The following is a 19,963-nucleotide window of genomic DNA, read 5'->3' as shown; positions in this document are numbered from 1 at the left end:
TTCATTCATCCCTCCCTCTCTCTTTTCAAGTTGAGAACTGACCGATGTGAGTGGGAGACGCAAACATTGCAATATCTGCTATATAATGAGAGGAAACGGTGAGGCTTAAATATAAACTGCTTAAAACGTGTGAAGTGACTGCAGACTGGCATTTTAAACTGCCAATTAGGCTGTAATATGGGCCAGGCTCAGCCGGCGCAAAAAGACACTGTCATACGTGTGACAACCCACCCCCTCCTCGGAGGTTCCATTACTAAGTGTGTCATGAGTATGGGACACGGGTGGGCCCTAAATGTGCCATTTGGAGAGCAGGGAGCATGCAGACGGAGGGCTCCTCTCGTTAAAGCAGTGGAATAGAATATCATGCTCGTCATAGTATCAGGCGGCAGGGTAGCCTAGTGGTTAGAGTGTTGGACTAGTAACCGAAAGGTTGCAAGTTCAAATCCCTGAGTTGACAAGGTACAAATCTGTCGTTCTGCCCCTGAACAGGCAGTTAACCCACTGTTCCTAGGCCGTCATTGAAAATAAGAATTTGTTCTTAACTGACTTGCCTCTTAACTGACTTGCCTATTAAAATAAGCATTATGTCAAATATGGATGAGCAACGAAATTCATTTACTCCCATTACACTATATACTTCCAAAAAGTCAAAATACAAATGTACAAGCAACTGAATAAAATCCGATTCAGCACCTTCATTACGGCCACCTACATGTTGAAAGTCTAAAACAACTCAATACACTGGAAGTGCCGAAGTGGACATTTTTCAGTCGCTTGTCGATTTTTATATAGACCTTTTTTTGGAAGTACATAGCTACCGGCTGTAGATTAAGACAGTTGATCATTGAAACCCAAATTTTGGTGAGTAAAACGTATTTTGACAGAGCTGTCTAATGGGAGATTGAGCTTCCTAGGCATTAAAAGGAAACGCATCATACTCACCTAAATCTCTAACACAGACACTGGGGCAAGTAGAGTCCTAATACTTGCCAGGAACCTCACGATACGATACCACAATACTTAAGTGCCGATACGATATGGATTGTGATTTTCAGGAGTCGATATGTATTGTGATTAGATACAGAGATTTTAATGCGATTTGATGTTCCAAACATATTGCTCACGGACTATAGAAAACATTAACTAGGGATGCACAATATATCAGTGAACATATCGGAAGATTTTAGCTAAAAATGCCAACATCGACACGATGTCTAGAATAACGCCGATGTGCAAAACCGATGTCAAAGCTGACGTGCATACCTATATAACGTAGGTAGATGATGTAATGATGCCACGAAAAATACTGCGCGACACGTGGACATACCTGCCTCCCTGGGTCCATCTCCTATACAACACATTTTCCAAAAAGTAGTAGCATTAGTCACGTAAACACAGAAATAAACAAATGGCACATTGGATTCCTAATTTTAAAAATAAGTGGTGCTTTTCTTACCAAGGAGACAAAGTTAATGTATCTTTTCGAATCTGAATCACACCTTTTAGTGCAGTTCTTAAGACACCTACAGTACATGTTTTTAATGTCCTGCCTCCTTGGTTCTATCTCTTAGAGAGGCAATTTCTAAATCACTTGTGATATTCTTCAACATCTTAGACATCTCAACACGTTTGTCATCTGGATGGCGTTGAACCCAGATTGGAACAGAGGGAAGCTCCAGAGACAGCTCTTTCTTGAAGAGCTGGGCAAGGCATTGGTAAGACCTCAAATCCAGAGGCAACATATCCCAAGGAATCCAGCTTCTGCAGCCATTGTGAGGAGGATTCAGGAGGAGGATGCTGGTGCCCCATCCGCCAGACCCACAGAACCAACAACTCCAATACTGGAAGTAAGTGTGAGTGGTGTGTGTGTCTGACTACCTTGGCCTTCTGTAACCATATAAGTGAGTGAGATGTTAGTAAAATTCCTGAACTAAGTGTTTTCATCATTCTAGATTGCAGCCGGTAACAACAAGAAGCTCTGCGATGTGTGTGGACCCAAGGAGGACAGGAAGACAGTACATGCATCAACTGCAAGAAATACATTTGCAACACACACACACAGTAAAACTCTGTCCCTCATGTGGTGTGTAGACTGGCCTTAATTTGTGTTCAACGAGACTCATTTATCATTTCCATAAAATACTGTATGTAAGATTTGTCCTTACAATTTGTTGAGTACAAAGCAATAACCATCAATAGTGATGAAAACCTTGCTTCATTTATATTTGCTCAAGACAAACATGATTTAGTCCACCCATGTCTTGATTATAATAAATTTTAGTTTACAAAAAAATCACCCTTTATCCAAAACAAATAGCCCTTTTATTGATAAATGTGACCTAGCAGAGGTAAGTCAACAATAAGTATTTTTACATAAATTGTTATGGCTGTATTGTTTTAAAAACCCAATAATGTTATGGGTCCATCGGCACAGCGAACATTGGGTGAATAACAAAAACCTGCACCCCACACAAGGGTTAAGTGCCTGTAGGTACCAGGCACATTAGTTTGAGTGTGTCAAGAACTGCAACATTGCTGGGTTTCTCAAGCTCAACAGTTTCCTATGTGAATCAAGAATGATCCACCACCCAAAAGACATACAGCCAACTTGACAACTGTGGGAAGCATTGGAGCCAACATGGGCGAGAATCCCTGTGGAAAGCTTTTGACACCTTGAAGAGTCCATGCCCCAACAAATTGAGGCTGTGCTGAGGGAAAAAGGGGGCGCAACTCAATATTAGGAAGGTGTTCCTAATGTTTTGTACACTCTGTGTACTGAATGTTTGCTGTAGAAAGACAATCTACAGCATGAGAAAACGAGGTTGTGATAAGTCAAAAGTGCTGAAAACCTGTTAGCTCACTATTTAAAAAGGTTGAGGACAAGCTATAGGACGTAAAATACAGCCGTATAGGCGCAGGTACAGCCGACTAGAACTAGCTAATGCTACCTGCAGGAGCAAAATATATTTATCTATTTTACAAATTGACGCTTGGAGTCAAATATCAATATAATATCATCCAAAAATAATATTGCGATATGTAAATGTTTAGATTCCCCCCATTTAACACCAACTGTCATTACTAATTGCTGATTTTACAATTAGACTCAAAAGGATAATTATTAGCTTGTTTTTTAAATTAAATTTGTACTTTGGCATAGTCATTTCTGAATTAGTTAATTTGAATGAGCAGAGCTATGCCTCTTCACTAACAACTCTAGAGAATGACAGACGAGATATAAACCAAGCCAGTAAATAGCTGACTAAAGTATTGGTGATGAGGGGAATTGAAGGGGGAGGGGGCAATGGGACCCTGCTGGGGTGACAGATGGCCTGAATAGGGGGTGAGGGGCACGTGTTTGCACTCTGTGACTTCAATGAAAGGCGTACCCCCCCATTCACCATGGGAGTGATGTGCAACCCAAACTGGACCTCTCGGCAGGGACCCAAATTCAGGGCAGGGGATGCTCCTATGGGGCTCTCCAGGCATGACCGCAGACACTAAGGGGGAAAACACACACCGTGTCTGGGGTAATTTACTGCTAACAGCCCCTAATGTTCCCACGCTTCCAGGCTCTGCTGGGCTAACATGGCAATTGGAGATTGAACACTTGGGGTCGATAATAACATAGCAGGGGTTGGATGCATTAGGGGATTTTGCAATGGATTGTGTGTGAATAACATGGTCATCACCAAAGAAAGTAATGGACATTGGAATCAGCAGATGTGTTGCTTTGGTTATTGTCTCTGTAGCCAATATAGTGAAAGAGGCATGGTGCATTCACAACTACAATCCTAACATTCTGGTTCAGTAACTTTTTATCTAGAAAATTTTAGAGGTAGGCCCTACAAGTGTATTCTATCAGCAGTGGGAAACCCATATGAACAGATATGGAACATGATATAGCAATGAAAAGTGACAACTGTCAAGATATTGGGACATAAGACTGCATTTTATGACATTGACACAACATGCAATCAAATGCATGACAGTGTGGGAGTTAAATTACTTGAATCTGACCAAGGCATCAGAATTGGCCTACTCTGAGCCAAGACTCTCAGCCAGTTAGGCATGCAGCAGGGTGGAAGACTTGTGCCTAAAATGTTTCTGCAGATAAAGGCCTGCTATCAAGATGTTTGACGAAGGTAAACATGAACATAATTTAGCTCCCATCAGAGTCCCCAATCCCTCTAATAACGTCATTCCATTTTGATAGGGGTATAACGGTTAGTTTTCAACAGAGTATCTGACATGATTTAGGCCAGGGATGGGCAACTCCCGTCCTCGGGGCCGGAGTGGTGTTACTCTTCCCCACATCCCTTGGAAACATAGCTGATTAAACTAATTGTATTCTAAACTGAAGACCATGATTAGTTGATTATTGGAGTCAGTTGGGGCAAAAGTGACACCAATCAGGCCCCCGAGGTCTGGAATTGCCCGTCCCTAATTTAGGCTGTCACCAATGATATTTAGACAAGTATGTTGCTACTTTGCGCTGAAGGGTAGCCATGTTGACATAGCAGATCAAGCAATTGCTAAACATGTCTCTAGCTGGACATCTAAGCATCAGCTAGTTAAGTGTTGCATTAGTTAACAATAGCCTTTACAAAACTAAAATAGCTAGCCCTGTTTTCCAACATGTCAGAAATGACAGGGATGGACGCGTAACGTTGGCAACAAAGTTTTGTTAGCAGCCAAGCTAGCTAACTAAGGTTTGCTAACTGCTTTGTACAGCTGTTTGAATGACCAAAACGTCAGTTGAATGAATAACTAGTTAACATTAGCTAGCTAAATATCTGGACACACAGAACAATTCATAAAAAACAAATAACATTTTACTAACTAAAGTAGCTAGCTAGGTTAAATTGGTTTGTGGGCCTTCCATACCTGGTCCATCTGACGCTGACAGCGCAGGTGAATTCAGCTTCGGTCGCTTTGAGTTGGGAGGTCCGACTTCAAGCAGGTTTTCAGCCATTGTGATCTTTAATGGATTTCTTATTTAATTATTTGAAAAAACGAAATTCCTGGGACAGAACAGGTTGTTCTGACAACCTCCACCTTTCTCTAGTTAGCACGTTAGCAAGCGGTTTGCTCGCTAACGTTGGCTAACTGGCTAATTTTCAAGCAGTGAGGGTGAGATTTTCAAAAAAGATGCAACAGCGCCCCGCTTCGCCACCGCCATTCAACCCATGATAATCCAGCAACCAACACCCACATTATCGTTAAATAACCCCAATAAAAAAAATCCCATGAAAAATGTACGTTAAAATTAAATCTAAAAACATTAACATGGATTGTATTCCTGTCCCATAAATCTTTAATTTTAGATGTTCAAACAGCTCATTTTTATGACGTCAAATGTCTTCATGCAAAAATGGTTTGAAGCTCCATAAAATGCACAACTGCAAAAAAATGTATATTTTTTGCAAAATTGTCAGTAACAAGCTGTTTCTTCTCCGGTTATTCCCGGTAAACAATATACTGCTCCGAACGGCGATAGGGACTCGAGCGCCGCACTTAAGGGGAAATCAGATATACGGGGTTTTCTTGCCGACGACGACCGATCGAATTCCCGTTTTTTCGTCAAAAATACTTCAGAAAAGGTGAAAATACTTCGTTTTCAGGGGAAGTTTGCCGTCAAACCTAGGAATGGATGCTCAATTTCTAAATAAAAATTTGTGATCTACCGAAATCCTAATTCCGAGCCACGACAAGATGGCGGCTGTTGATTCCTTCGGTACAAAAAGTTTTTTTTCTCTCTTTTCCAGATAGATAGACTGTAGAGGGGGAGGGGTCGCGCAATCACGCCCTACGTAAACCTATGGTAAAAAGCTTTGGTGTGCGTCACACGAAATTCGCCCAGAATTCCGCTACGGGGCGGTAAGAGACCGTATGAGAATTAATATTCACCGTAATAACTTGGTAATAAGTATGCTATTGATTCTTCACGTCAATATCGCTGTTGTAAAGGGGGGCAGTACAATGCATTGCAAAGGAAAAATAATATTTGTATATTCTTCATTGTTGGATATAAAAACCAAACTAAAATGTGTGGATCAACGCAGCTAGGCCGAAGACTATCTTATCAATCTTCTCTAACATGAAATATGGCTAAAATGAAGATGACACAAGTAAACAAAAGTTTGGATCCTTTAATTTCTGTACTTTTCTTTCTTGATTTACCTGCCAGGCCTACCTTCCCACTGGCCTCATCTCTCCTGTGTATGTTGGCACACAATGCCCCCCTGTCCAATAAGCCTAATAGGTCTCCACATTAACATTAGGCTCTTGAATTACAATACAACCTTTTCAGACAAGATAGAACTGCCAAAGGGGGCGGTGTTGCAATCTACTGCAAAGATAGCCTGCAGAGTTCTGTCCTACTATCCAGGTCTGTACCTAAACAATTTGAACTTCTACTTTTAAAAATCCACCTCTCTAAAAACAAGTCTCTCACCGTTGCAGTCTGCTATAGACCACCCTCTGCCCCCAGCTGTGCTCTGGACACCATATGTGAACTGATTGCCCCCCATCTATCTTCAGAGCTCGTGCTGCTAGGCGACCTAAACTGGAACATGCTTAACACCCCAGCCATCCTACAATCTAAACTTGATGCCCTCAATCTCACACAAATTATCAATGAACCTACCAGGTACCTCCCCAAAGCCTTAAACACGGGCACCCTCATAGATATCATCCTAACCAATTGCCCTCTAAATACACCTCTGCTGTCTTCAACCAAGATCTCAGCGATCACTGCCTCATTGCCTGCATCCGTAATGGGTCAGCGGTCAAACGACCTCCACTCATCACTGTAAAACGCTCCCTGAAACACTTCAGCGAGCAGGCCTTTCTAATCAACCTGGCCGGGGTATCCTGGAAGGATATTGATCTCATCCCGTCAGTAGAGGATGCCTGGATATTTTAAAAAAATGCCTTCCTAACCATCTTAAATAAACATGCCCCATTCAAGAAATTTAGAACCAGGAACAGATATAGCCCTTGGTTCTCCCCAGACCTGACTGCCCTTAACCAACACAAAAATATCCTATGGCGTTCTGCATTAGCATCGAACAGCCCCCGTGATATGCAGCTGTTCAGGGAAGCTAGAAACCATTATACACAGGCAGTTAGAAAAGCCAAGGCAAGCTTTTTCAAGCAGAAATTTGCTTCCTGCAACACTAAAGTCCATGGAGAATAAGAACACCTCCTCCCAGCTGCCCACTGCACTGAAGATAGGAAACACTGTCACCACTGATAAATCCACCATAATTGAGAATTTCAATAAGCATTTTTCTACGGCTGGCCATGCTTTCCACCTGGCTACTCCTACCCCGGTCAACAGCACTGCACCCCCCACAGCAACTCGCCCAAGCCTTCCCCATTTCTCCTTCTCCCAAATCCGTTCAGCTGATGTTCTGAAAGAGCTGCAAAATCTGGACCCCTACAAATCAGCCGGGCTAGACAATCTGACCCTTTCTTTCTAAAATTATCTGCCGAAATTGTTGCCACCCCTATTACTAGCCTGTTCAACCTCTCTTTCGTGTCGTCTGAGATCCCCAAAGATTGGAAAGCAGCTGCTTTCCCAAACTGCTACAGACCTATATCTATCCTACCATGCCTTTCTAAGGTCTTCGAAAGCCAAGTCAACAAACAGAACCGCCATCGATAAGAAACATTACTGTGCAGCCGTGTTCATTGATCTGGCCAAGGCTTTCGACTCTGTCAATCACCACATCCTCATCGGCAGACTCGACAGCCTTGTTTTCTCAAATGATTGCCTCGCCTGGTTCACCAACTACTTCTCTGATAGAGTTCAGTGTGTCAAATCGGAGGGTCTGCTGTCCGGACCTCTGGTAGTCTCTATGGGGGTGCCACAGGGTTCAATTCTTGGACCGACTCTCTTCTCTGTATACATCAATGAGGTCGCTCTTGCCGCTGGTGAGTCTCTGATCCACCTCTACGCAGACGACTCCATTCTGTATACTTATGGCCCTTTTTGGACACTGTGTTAACAACCCTCCAGGCAAGCTTCAATGCCATACAACTCTCCTTCTGTGGCCTCCAATTGCTCTTAAATACAAGTAAAACTAAATGCATGCTCTTCAACCGATCGCTACCCGCACCTGCCCGCCTGTCCAACATCACTACTCTGGACAGCTCTGACTTAGAATACGTGGACAACTACAAATACTTAGGTGTCTGGTTAGAATGTAAACTCTCCTTCCAGACCCATATCAAATATCTCCAATCCAAAATTAAATCTAGAATTGGCTTCCTATTTCGCAACAAAGCACCCTTCACTCATGCTGCCAAACATACCCTTGTAAAACTAACCATCCTACCAATCCTTGACTTTGGCGATGTCATTTTCAAAATAGCCTCCAATACCCTACTCAACAAATTGGATGCAGTCTATCACAGTGCAATCCGTTTTGTCACCAAAGCCCCATATACTACCCACCATTGCGACCTGTACGCTCTCGTTGGCTGGCCCTCGCTTCATACTCGTTGCCAAACCCACTGGCTCCATGTCATCTACAAGACCCTGCTAGGTAAAGTCCCCCCTTATCTCAGCTCGCTGGTCACCATAGCATCTCCCACCTGTAGCACACGCTCCAGCAGGTATATCTCTCTAGTCACCCCCAAAACCAATTCTTTCTTTGGCCGCCTCTCCTTCCAGTTCTCTGCTGCCAATGACTGGAATGAACTACAAAAAGCACTGAAACTGGAAACACTTATCTCCCTCACTAGCTTTAAGCACCAACTGTCAGAGCAGCTCACAGATTACTGCACCTGTACATAGCCCACCTATATTTTAGCCCAAACAACTACCTCTTTCCCTACTGTATTTAATTTATTTATTTATTTTGCTCCTTTGCACCCCATTATTTTTATTTCTACTTTGCACATTCTTCCATTGCAAATCTACCATTCCTGTGTTTTACTTGCTATATTGTATTTACTTTGCCACCATGGCCTTTTTTTGCCTTTACCTCCCTTATCTCACCTCATTTGCTCACATCGTATATAGACTTGTTTATACTGTATTATTGACTGTATGTTTGTTTTACTCCATGTGTACCTCTGTGTCGTTGTATGTGTCGAACTGCTTTGCTTTATCCTGGCCAGGTCGCAATTGTAAATGAGAACTTGTTCTCAACTTGCCTACCTGGTTAAATAAAGGTGAAATACATTATTATTATTTTTATTAAGGACCAAAATATATTACTATTGTACTTATGCTAGTTGCAGGGGATTGGTGGTTGTCATAATTATGGTAGAAATATTGCCACACTTGCAGCATCTAAAATAGTTATTTTGACAAGCCCCTTGAAAGATCATACGTAATATATCACTCACAAAGTCACCCAGACAGCCAGGCAGATGACAAAACAGTTTGATATTGAAGTGTTCTCCTGTTCATCAATTTTCACAAAAAGTCCAAATCTGGCTCAGGCACATGTACAAAAAGTTGAAACAAAATCATAAATGTGACATCAAATACATATTGCATATGTACATACATAGTGAGTGCCTTGTGCAAATGTATACAGATTATGTTCATCGTGCTTAAAAATGATACATTGGCTATGGTTGATGTGCACAATAACAAATAAACAAACAATAGCACACTGACTGATTGAAAAAGGCAAATATAAACAAGCAAAAAAACACAATAACATACATCTCAGATCAACAAATTAAAACACTTTGGCTTTTTCCAATATCGTTATTCCCAGTGTGGAAATAACACATGGAGCTAATTTACTATAGTTCATTTACCATTGCAGTGAAAGAAAGTGAGTGTGCAATTTAATCGCGAGTGAATTATCAACTTGTTTTTGCTTGTGATGATAGTTTGAATGTGCGAACACACCCACAAATATTTAGTATATCTGCACCCCAAACAGTAAAAAGAAGAAGAAAAACAATATTTTCTCAACAATTCAAATACTACAGTACTTACTAGAGTGAAGGCCTGGTAAAAGGACTTGTTCTGTAAAAAGAAACACAGGCCCAGACACTGGTTCAGTTCAAACAATATATATTTCATCTATCTGTTCCATGCATCCTTGTTAAAGCTTATGTTAATTACTGAATAATTTGTTTGTTCGTTGTTGGCCTTTGTCTCCCAATTCATATTAGATATTGTATAGCATAATTGTCCTGTATGGCTTAGTTGGGTCCTGTATGGCCTGGTTGGTAGGGCATAGTGCTTGTAATGCCAGGATTGTGTGTTTGATTCCCAGGACCACCCATATGTAAAATGTATGCATGCATGACTGTAAGTCACTTTGTTTAAAAGTGTCTGCTAAATGGCATATATATTCTTTTGAATTATACTACTTGGGCTCAATTAAAATAGACTTCTGGAGGCTTTATCCATGTCATGAAAGCTAACAAACAAACCCTAAGGTTGGTTAGAAATGTCAAGAGAGGCAAAGAAAGAAATCAATGACTAATTGCGGGAGTGTATGGGTGAGAAGTGGTAGCAAAAAGCATAAGTATGTCCACGCAAACACACACACACACACACACACACACACACACACACACACACACACACACACACACACACACACACACACACACACACACACACACACACACACACACACACACACACACACACACACACACACACAAACACACAGGAACAAAGACACACACACAGAGCAAAGTGGTGAAAATGTCAGACTCAAACAAGCAAAGTCAAAGTCATTCCCACCCATTCCTCCCTTTTTACCAGAGAGCACAGTTGGAGACAGTTTAGTTTTGACTTCTATTCCCTTTTTTATTTCTCAGTATTGGTGAAGGTTTTAGTAAGAGGGTGGCATGCCCATAACCCTCCTCCGTGTTCTGCCTAGTTCCCTTTAAAAAAAATAATGTCCCTTGGATACCAGTCTTGGTTACTGTGCCCTTTCACTCCAAACTCAATACAAATCGCTACTGTACTCCGCCTCACTCTAACTACCAACATAAATACAAGTGTGATTCAATGCACAAACACTTACTTAAGTAATCATAAACCAGGTAGATACACGATTGATGGTAAATACGGTATGCTTTGAAAAAAAGTGTGGCTTTTTTTTCAAGTGTGATAAATAAAAATATATCCAAATATTTAATACAAAGATCCACAGTACTTTAATTCATAATATAAAAATGGTGTGTGTCGAATTATTAGCTATAGTCAGATATATAGAACCTATGAATGTTCTACAAAGTTATTGGAAGTGGAAAGGCATTTGAGGATAAAAATATCAAGAAGGCTGACAATAAGCCACCAAACTACATCCACACAAGATGTCTAATAAAAGGCACTGACATATTAGAAGTACATATTGGTGGTAGGTAAACAAAAGTCCCAAACTCTACACAGACTCAGAATTTTGGCAAGGGTACATTGGCATAATATGAACAACATATAGCACTTAATTCCCATTTAATACTATTTCTAGATCTTTTTATGGGCACTCACCTTGAAGTTATAGGCCATCTGCTTTGATTCGTATCATATGTTTACAACTTGTCTGATAGCCCACTTAAAGACCCTTAAACTAGCTCTTATTGGTTCTCCCTGCAGTTTAGAGTAGAGGTATCCCAAAGGATTACTCATCAGATCCAAGTCCGAGCATCGACCATTAGGAATTAAAACACAAAACTGACCCTTGATCAGCACCATGGGGCAACTTCAACTTTCAGTCTTTCTCCTTAGTCAAATAGACTTAGGGGGAAAAGCACACGCGCACACATACACACAGATGTTCCTACTACTTTCTGTCTGTAATGTAAGACACAAAAGTGCCAGGGCTACAGATGAATCCCCTATAGACCCATCCTTTCAGAAGTAAAAGCTTGAGCAGAAGAGGGGAAAAGGCAAGGTGAGAGAAAAGAGAAAAGCGAGGGAGCACGGAAGAGACCTTGGGCACACCACCCTTCACATAGAATTCACAGAGAATCAGTCAGAGAGAGAGAGAGAGAAAGAAAAAACCAAGTGAGCAAGTTGTTGATTTTCTCAAAACAGGAGTTGCAGTTGGAACTGCTCAAGGCGATTCATCATTTCATAAAACATACAATCATCATCATCATCGCTTATCATACTTATCATACTAACTCAACAAAAAAAAATTTTTTTTAGGCACTACAAAAAATGTACTCGAAAAGGAAAACTTTGAAAAATATAGGTTGCATTGCACCCAAATAATAACTTGATGAAAGTGGCACATTTTAAGTACATTAATACAGTAGAGCCTCCCTCATGCAGAGGCTGTGATTGAATAAAATATTAAACGTCCCACCCCAACCAGCATGTCACACAAAGCTAAAGGCAGCCGTGATTAGCCATTGGTTGAATCTGGTGTCGGTCGAAATCATTTGTTTCTGTGGCAACTAACACAATGGATAGAACTTCATACAAACTCTAGTTTTCACTTCAATACACATTAATACATGTTATAACATGTTAATAAACTGTTTGTAATGAATTCTGTTCCTTTTGGCGAATGTCATACTTTTAATACATATTATCCCTAAAGATTTTAAGTGCTTTCCCATTTTGATATAACCAAATAGTCCCTTTAATTTCCAACACTATGATTCCATTAAACGATTTTTAGATTTGTGCTTTTTCAGTATACTTGTTAGAGTATAATCGTTACTTGAGAGTGCTATAACGTATGTGTTCAGTTTTCTTACTGTCAAGACTGCTTGGTATGGGCTACCATCCCAATTTGCCATTTCCATTTAGGAGAGGTCTAGGAGAAGTTGTGTGAGACCCAGTGAGGAGATCTGTGGTTCTGACAGTTATGTTCCACAGACCACTTAAAGAAGCTCTACGGAAGTTTTTTTTTAATTTTTTTTTTTTTTTTATGTGTTTCCTGAAAAGTTGGACATAAAAAGCGTCAGTGTGAAGATAAATCTCTATGTTGGTTTTCCCTTTAGTATTGGGTCTATGTAGCACATCACAAACACTCTAAGCCATCGTCTCAAAGCAGAAACACCAATAACACTGCTTTTTATCATTCCCTTATTCTACCCATAACTCCCTGCTTCTTACCCATGATCCACCACTGTCTGGCACGTCATTTATTTCCCTTTACGGTCAGGCGAATAGGCTACAATTGATCAAGTGAAAAACTGAATATGGCACAAACGATAACGATGCAATAACAAAATAAATTGCATTGAAAAAACAACTTGTAGTAAAAGAACCACAGCATCATCGGTAGACTAGGTTTGAAATAGAAAAAATAAGTCATGCTAAAGATTGTTCCAACCTTTTTTGTGTTTTTGTTCCATATTCATTTCTTGTTCGTTAACGGTTCTTGTCCTGAAGGCACTTCTTTACATATCAACCAAAGCATAAGAAAAATAAAACCTCAACACCAACAAGCAAAAACCCTTTCTCTACTCCTCCTCCTCCCTCCCCCTGCATTATATTGTGCCACAATAACTGTGCTCAACACAGCCCTCCCCCTTCCTATAGAAAAGTGATGAGCCATCATAGCTTGACTACAAGTCAATGTCCAAAGGTCACTCTGTCTGCAGTCACATTTCATCATGTGAAAACATCTGTTTTGGTTCAGAAAGGTGATTAATGGATAAGTTAGGGGGAAAACTCCTCCCATCCCTACAAACCTGTATCTGTAGATACTTCTGTCTTCAGCTCAGCTCAGAGAAAGGAGTGCTGATCGAGGATCAGTTTCGACTTTAAAATCATAATGAATAGGATTATATGGATAAGGGGGAGCTGATCCTAGATCAGCACTTGATGGATCAAAGGCGTGACATGAAATCCTCCTTATTGAGCCTTGTCAGCTCATTCACTTCCTCCTCCTCCTCTTCCTCAGGCTGTGCCAAGGTACAGGGTACTAGCTCCGGGTCTAGGTCCAGGGTAAGGGGGTGAGGGTCCGTGCCCGTAGCAGCGGGGTGGCCAGCCCCAGTTTGGGGGATTCCTGGTGGGATTGGAGGAGCGTCCCTGTACCCCTCTGCCCGATCTGCCCTCACCCCGCAGGGCTTGGCCGGGCCTGGCTCTGGCCCTAGTCCTGAAGGAGCTACAGGAGGTCCTATGGAAGAGGCTTGGGGGGTGAATGTGGAGGAAGAGGAGGATGTGGGAGGAGTGTAAGAAGAGGATAAAGGAGGAGGGGTGGCGCATTGGCACTTGCATCAGACTTGGTCGTATTAACGGCGTCCCCTTCCCCCATGGGTTCAACGGCTGCCTGTGATTGGACAGGTTTCACCGGGGGCAAAACAGCAACTAATTGATGTGGCTTTAGCCAAGGCTCAGCCAATAGCTGCCCACCTCTTTCAGCGCTCCTGGGATACAGGAAGGTCCTCATTTGACCTTTGCCCTTGACATTGACGGTACCGCGGTAGTCAAACTCTAAGCCCATTCCGCTGAGCGCCGAGTGGCTCTCCTCACTCACCTGTACCCGACACTCCACCCCTGTAGAGTCCATGCGACTCGCAATATTCACTGTGTCTCCCCAGATGTCATAGAGCAACTTGGTAGTGCCGATCACCCCCGCCGTCAGGGGACCATGGTTGAACCCGATACGGAGCTTAAACCCAAAGCCTAGCATGTTTTTATTGAAGTCGTCCAAAACACCCATCATCTCGAGGGCGAAGTCAAACAGTGCCCTCAGGTGGTTAGAGTTTGGGTGGGAGTCGTCAATGCACTGTTGAGGGTTCAGTCCGGACGCCGCCATGTACGTGGCGCCGATCGTCTTGATCTTCTCCACGTTGGCGAAGTCCGGTTTCCGTAGCAACTCGTCGAAGTCGCCGATGAGCTCATTGAGCACTCGGTAACACTCCTTCCCGCCTTCGTAACTTTCCTCGTAGAATTCAGAAAAATTCACAATACTCGCAAAGATAACCCCGGCGTTGTCGTGATTTTTGGAGTACGACTGGGTCACCTTGAGCTGCTCGGCGACGTGGATTGGGATGATGTTGCCTAGCAACCAGTCGGCCTGGTCCCGCATGTTCTGGATCTTGACGCGGTGCTTGTCGGCCTCTATGTTGCCGTGGTAATGGAGACGGTAGCTGACCTCAAACTCGTGGTTCAGGAACCAGACCAATAGGAGGAGGAGGAAGTAGGTGAGTACTGCTTCTGGGACCAGTAGGTCTAGGGGTCTCACGGGGTCCATGGCGTCTGGACGTGGTTCTGGAGTGGACCATGTCTCATTGGTGAGGTTACTGGAAAAGAGAAGGAGAAAATTAGAAGAGGGCAGGAGGTAGATGAGGGCAGACAGAGAGAGAAAGGAGTGGTGTGGTGGCTAGAAAGAAAGAGAGATAAAGAAAGAAAGAGAGTTAAGAAAGGAGGGTGTAGAGAGAGATGGGTAGACAGAGAGAGAGAATGTGAGAGATAGAGCGAGAGAGAGATAAAAAGAGAGGGTGTAGAGAGAGGTAGACAGACGGAGCCAGCCGACCAGACAGTCATGAGACAAGACAAACAGAAAGACATACAGAGAGACAGACAGACCTAGAGACAGACAGACATACCGAGAGAGAGACAGACAGACATACCGAGAGAGAGAGACAGACAGACATACCGAGAGAGAGAGACAGACATACCGAGAGAGAGAGACAGACCTAGAGACAGACAGACCGAGAGAGAGAGACAGACAGACATACCGAGAGAGACAGACAGACCGAGAGACAGACAGAAGGGAGGGGGTTGATATCGATACGCAGCAGTTGCATTACCATGAACCACACCCATTCAGTGTCTACCGTACCACGCTATACATGCCAAGCACTTTCACAACTTAAATCACTTGGCTATAGGCTCAAAGATACACATCATAGCATCAATTCAACTCATTCTCCCTCTTGTTAAAAAAGGCCAACATGGTCCTTCATGCTGTATGTATTATTCAAGATCCTCTACCTGCAGCATCTCTCCCACAGTTGAGCTTAACCCGTGGCTCGCATAAATAGGACCAGCTAGCCAGTCTGACTCACAGAACCTGTCCCAAATGGCACCCTATTCCCTATGGGCCCTGGTCAAAAGTAGGGAATAGGGGGCCTTTGAGATGCAGACATAGCCTCTGCTGCTGACATTTAGCTGCTATGGTTACACCAGCCATACTTCACAGTTTGAGAAAAGAGAGGAGAGAGAAAAGAGAGTGAGAGGAGAGAGAGTGAAGAGAGGGAGAAAGAGAAAGATAGAAAGATGGGCCCCTCTTCTCCCCTTTCACCCCGTCACCCTCCCAAATGTCACTCATCCATCAACATTCTGCGTTTCCATGGCAACACTCACCCCATCGCTGGAGAACTGTCATTACTGGAGCTGCAAGACAGAATGACTCCCGTCAGTTACACACACACATACACACACACACACACACACACACGGCTGACTAATTCATATCAACCTCTTAGAATGACTCCTGTGAGTTAAACACAAGTGTGATAACACATTCCAACACACTCACACTCCAACACACTCCAACACACACACACTCCAACACACAACTTGGCTCACAAACAGATAAATATGAACATTTCCTAAGAGCCAAGGGGAGAGAGAGGTATATTGTGTATTAATGTGCATATTGTGTATGTCATAAAATGCTGACTAACGGCTGACTAATGGCAAATAAACTGCAAGCTATACAATTAAAAAATAAAATAATTATAGCTTAAAGTTTTACCATTATAACATAAGGTATAACATCTTCATAATGTTGTAAAGTCTCAAACGTTTCACCCCGCTACCCTCTAGAAGCTGGAGACAGTACAGGTGCATCAAAGAGAGACTGAAAAAAAGCTTTTTATCTCCAGGCCATCAGACTGTTAAACAGTCACCACTAGCTGGCCTCCGCCCAGTACCCTGCCCTGAACTTTAGTCACCGATACTAGCCGGATACCACCCGGTACTCTACCCTCCACCTTAGAGACTGCTGCCCTATGTACACAGTCATGGAACACTGTTAACATCCTGTTTTGCCAACTTCATATGTGTATATATGTATACGTATACAGTATATACTGTATTCTAATTGATCATCCTATATAACTATTGCTGTGCACACCTTTTCTATTCATATATTGTCCATAATGCCTATACACACAATCATATACAGTACCAGTCAAAAGTTTGGGCACACCTACTCATTCCAGGGTTTTTCTTTATTTTTTACTATTTTCTACATTGTAGAATATGTCAAAACTATGAAATAACACATATAATAATATAATAATCCACCCCTCATGTAGTAACTAAAAAAGTGTTAAACAAATAAAAATATATTTTATATTTGAGATTCTTCAAAGTAGCCACCCTTTGCCTTGATGACAGCTTTGCACACTCATGGCATTCTCTCAACCAGCTTCATGAGGCAGTAATCCTGGAATGCATTTGTTAAAAGTTCACTTGTGGAATTTCTTTCCTTAATGCGTTTGAGCCAATCATTAGTGTTGTGACAAGGTTGGGGTGGTAAATAGAAGATAGCATCTGCAAAATATGTGTACGCAAATTTTTTTATTGGATTAAAGTTCTGAATGGGTCGTAAATACGTATTGGGTGCAGTACTAACCCTGTCCTGTTGAGGGGGCTGTGGAGCAGCACTAGTAGAGCCACACCAACAGCTGTGGCCAGGGCAGATCTCATCCAGAAACTCAGCTGGCAGAAGTTACAGTACTGGATGATGGCTATGGTCACTGCACAGCACAGGAACATGGTTACCTAGAGGGAGGACACACAACATTTGTTTGTGAAACTGAAATTCCAATTTTCATCAGTGCTTCTCTATGAGAAGAAATCGGGAATTGGAATTTCAGGTTATTTCCAAAATTGACTGAATTGAAATGGAACTTGACCCTGGTACACAAGAGTACTCACACAATATATTACATATGGTAACATAAACATACTTCCCCACCAACACCCTCAACACACTCACACCTGTGAGCACATGCCTTATGCACACCAGTGGCATGGGTGAACACACACCCACACGCACATCAATAGTTGGATCCCCTGTAGAGTAGTTAGTACAGACTCTTCCATCCCTCCCTTCTATCCCTCTCACACATCTTCTCTGTCTCTGCCAGGTATCCCCTCTCTCTTCCATCCCTCCATCTCTTTCTCCATGCTTCCATCCCTCCCTTCTATCCCTCTCACACATCTTCTCTGTCTCTGCCAGGTATCCCCTCTCTCTTCCATCCCTCCATCTCTCTCTCCATGCTTCCATCCCTCCCTTCTATCCCTCTCACACACCTTCTCTGTCTCTGCCAGGTATCCCCTCTCTCTTCCATCCCTCCATCCTTTCTCCATGCTCCATCTCTCTCCCATGCTTCCATCCCTCCCTTCTATCCCTCCCTTCCATCCCTCCCATCCCTCCATCTCTCTCTCCATGCTTCCATCCCTCCCTTCTATCCCTCTCACACACATCTTCTCTTTCTCTGCCATATTATTCATCATTCTCGTCCAATCCATCCCTCTCTTTCATCCCTCCCTCCATCCATCCCCCTCTCCCTCTGCCAGGTATCCCCTCTCTTCCATGTTATTGTGTGTGTGTGTGTGTGTGTGTGCGTGTGTGCGTGTGTGCATGTGTGTGTGTGTGTGTGTGTGTGTGTGTGTGTGTGTGTGTGTGTGTGTGTGTGTGTGTGTGTGTGCAAGTGTATGGGGGATCCTTGCCGAACAAGATATCAAAACACACCAGCTTGACTTGTGAGCAGTCAAGACTTGGGTGCATCCCACATGACCCCCTATTCCCTATATAATCAAATCAAATGTATTTATAAAGCCCTTCGTACATCAGCTGATATCTCAAAGTGCTGTACAGAAACCCAGTTGTTAGCAGTAATGCATTTGTCCTCTGTCATCTCGACCAGCGTTCAAACCCCTTTTGACGATCCCTGACTAGAGCCCCATGTCTGCCCTCCTCCTGTACCCTCTCTATCTCTCCTTACCTGGATGGGAAGGTGGAGGCTGCAGGCAAGGTGTGAGAACACGGACACGGCAGGAAGTGAGACCAGCACGGCCCCGATCACATGACGGGGGATCCAGCCTGACACCACCCTCAGCAAGGTCTGGGTACAGCCCAACACGTTGTCCAGGTAGAACGTCATACTGCAGGGGGACGAGGGCGAGGAGGTGAGGAAAGGAGGGACAAGTAAATAGCAAAAAAGGACAACATTGTGATACATTGACTCACATCCCTATCAGTTCATTCTCTCTCCCTCCCTCCCTAATTTCTCATTCCTCCATATAGCAACAGGGAGACCAACTCCAGCAGACACTTTTCACTTTACCCACCCTCTCTCCCTCCCACTATCTCCCCCCTCCATCCCTCACCGTATGGACAGCACCAGGGAGACCAGCTCTAACAGACCAGCAGCGGTAGCCAATCCCAGGACGGTTGCCGGAGGCGTTTCCATGGTGACCATGGGAACCAGGAAGCAGGCCAAGGTGAGGGCGAGGAACACAGAGCAGGATAGGAGAACATCCAGGAAGGAGCTGAAGGTAGGGCTGGCGAAGGTCTGCACCGGGGCCTGGGTCTCCACCTGGGGGGAGAGAGTAGTCAGAGACATAGAGAGAAGGTCTGCACAGGGGCCTGGGTCTCCACCTGGAGGGGAGAGAGTAGTCAGAGACATAGAGAGAAGGTCTGCACAGGGGCCTGGGTCTCCACTTGGAGGGGAGAGAGTAGTCAGAGATAGAGAGAGAAGGTCTGCACAGGGGCCTGGGTCTCCACCTGGAGGGGAGAGAGTAGTCAGAGACATAGAGAGAAGATCTGCACAGGGGCCTGGGTCTCCACCTGGAGGGGAGAGAGTAGTCAGACACAGAGAGAGAAGGTCTGCACAGGGGCCTGGGTCTCCACCTGGAGGGGAGAGAGTAGTCAGAGACAGAGAGGTCTGCGCCGGGGCCTGGGTCTCCACCTGGAGGGGAGAGAGTAGTCAGAGACATAGAGAGAAGGTCTGCACAGGGGCCTGGGTCTCCACCTGGGGGGAG

At 43.5% G+C, this 19,963-nt stretch overlaps 2 protein-coding genes across 2 annotated transcripts in view; both read right to left on the bottom strand.

The window, feature by feature from the left end:
* crebbpa (CREB binding protein a) overlaps positions 1 to 7,125 on the bottom strand; it is a 58,652-nt gene extending 51,527 nt beyond the window's left edge. Inside the window, exon 1 of the mRNA XM_064961867.1 lies at positions 4,888 to 7,125. Within this exon, the coding sequence (XP_064817939.1) occupies positions 4,888 to 4,975 (88 nt within the window). The 5' untranslated portion in view covers positions 4,976 to 7,125. The remainder of the gene's footprint in view (positions 1 to 4,887) is intronic.
* A 2,259-nt stretch (positions 7,126 to 9,384) lies between these two features.
* adcy9 (adenylate cyclase 9) overlaps positions 9,385 to 19,963 on the bottom strand; it is a 65,860-nt gene continuing 55,281 nt past the window's right edge. The window contains 6 exon segments of the mRNA XM_064961846.1: positions 9,385 to 14,147; positions 14,150 to 15,201; positions 16,268 to 16,297; positions 17,547 to 17,695; positions 18,925 to 19,084; positions 19,310 to 19,518. Coding sequence (XP_064817918.1) covers positions 13,783 to 14,147; positions 14,150 to 15,201; positions 16,268 to 16,297; positions 17,547 to 17,695; positions 18,925 to 19,084; positions 19,310 to 19,518 — 1,965 coding nt within the window. The 3' untranslated portion in view covers positions 9,385 to 13,782.

This window comes from Oncorhynchus masou, chromosome 5, assembly GCF_036934945.1.
Source record: "Oncorhynchus masou masou isolate Uvic2021 chromosome 5, UVic_Omas_1.1, whole genome shotgun sequence".
In the NCBI taxonomy this organism is placed as follows: Eukaryota; Metazoa; Chordata; class Actinopteri; order Salmoniformes; family Salmonidae; genus Oncorhynchus; species Oncorhynchus masou.
Note: the sequence above shows the minus strand (reverse complement) of the source record. Positions and strands in the feature narration are given on the sequence as shown.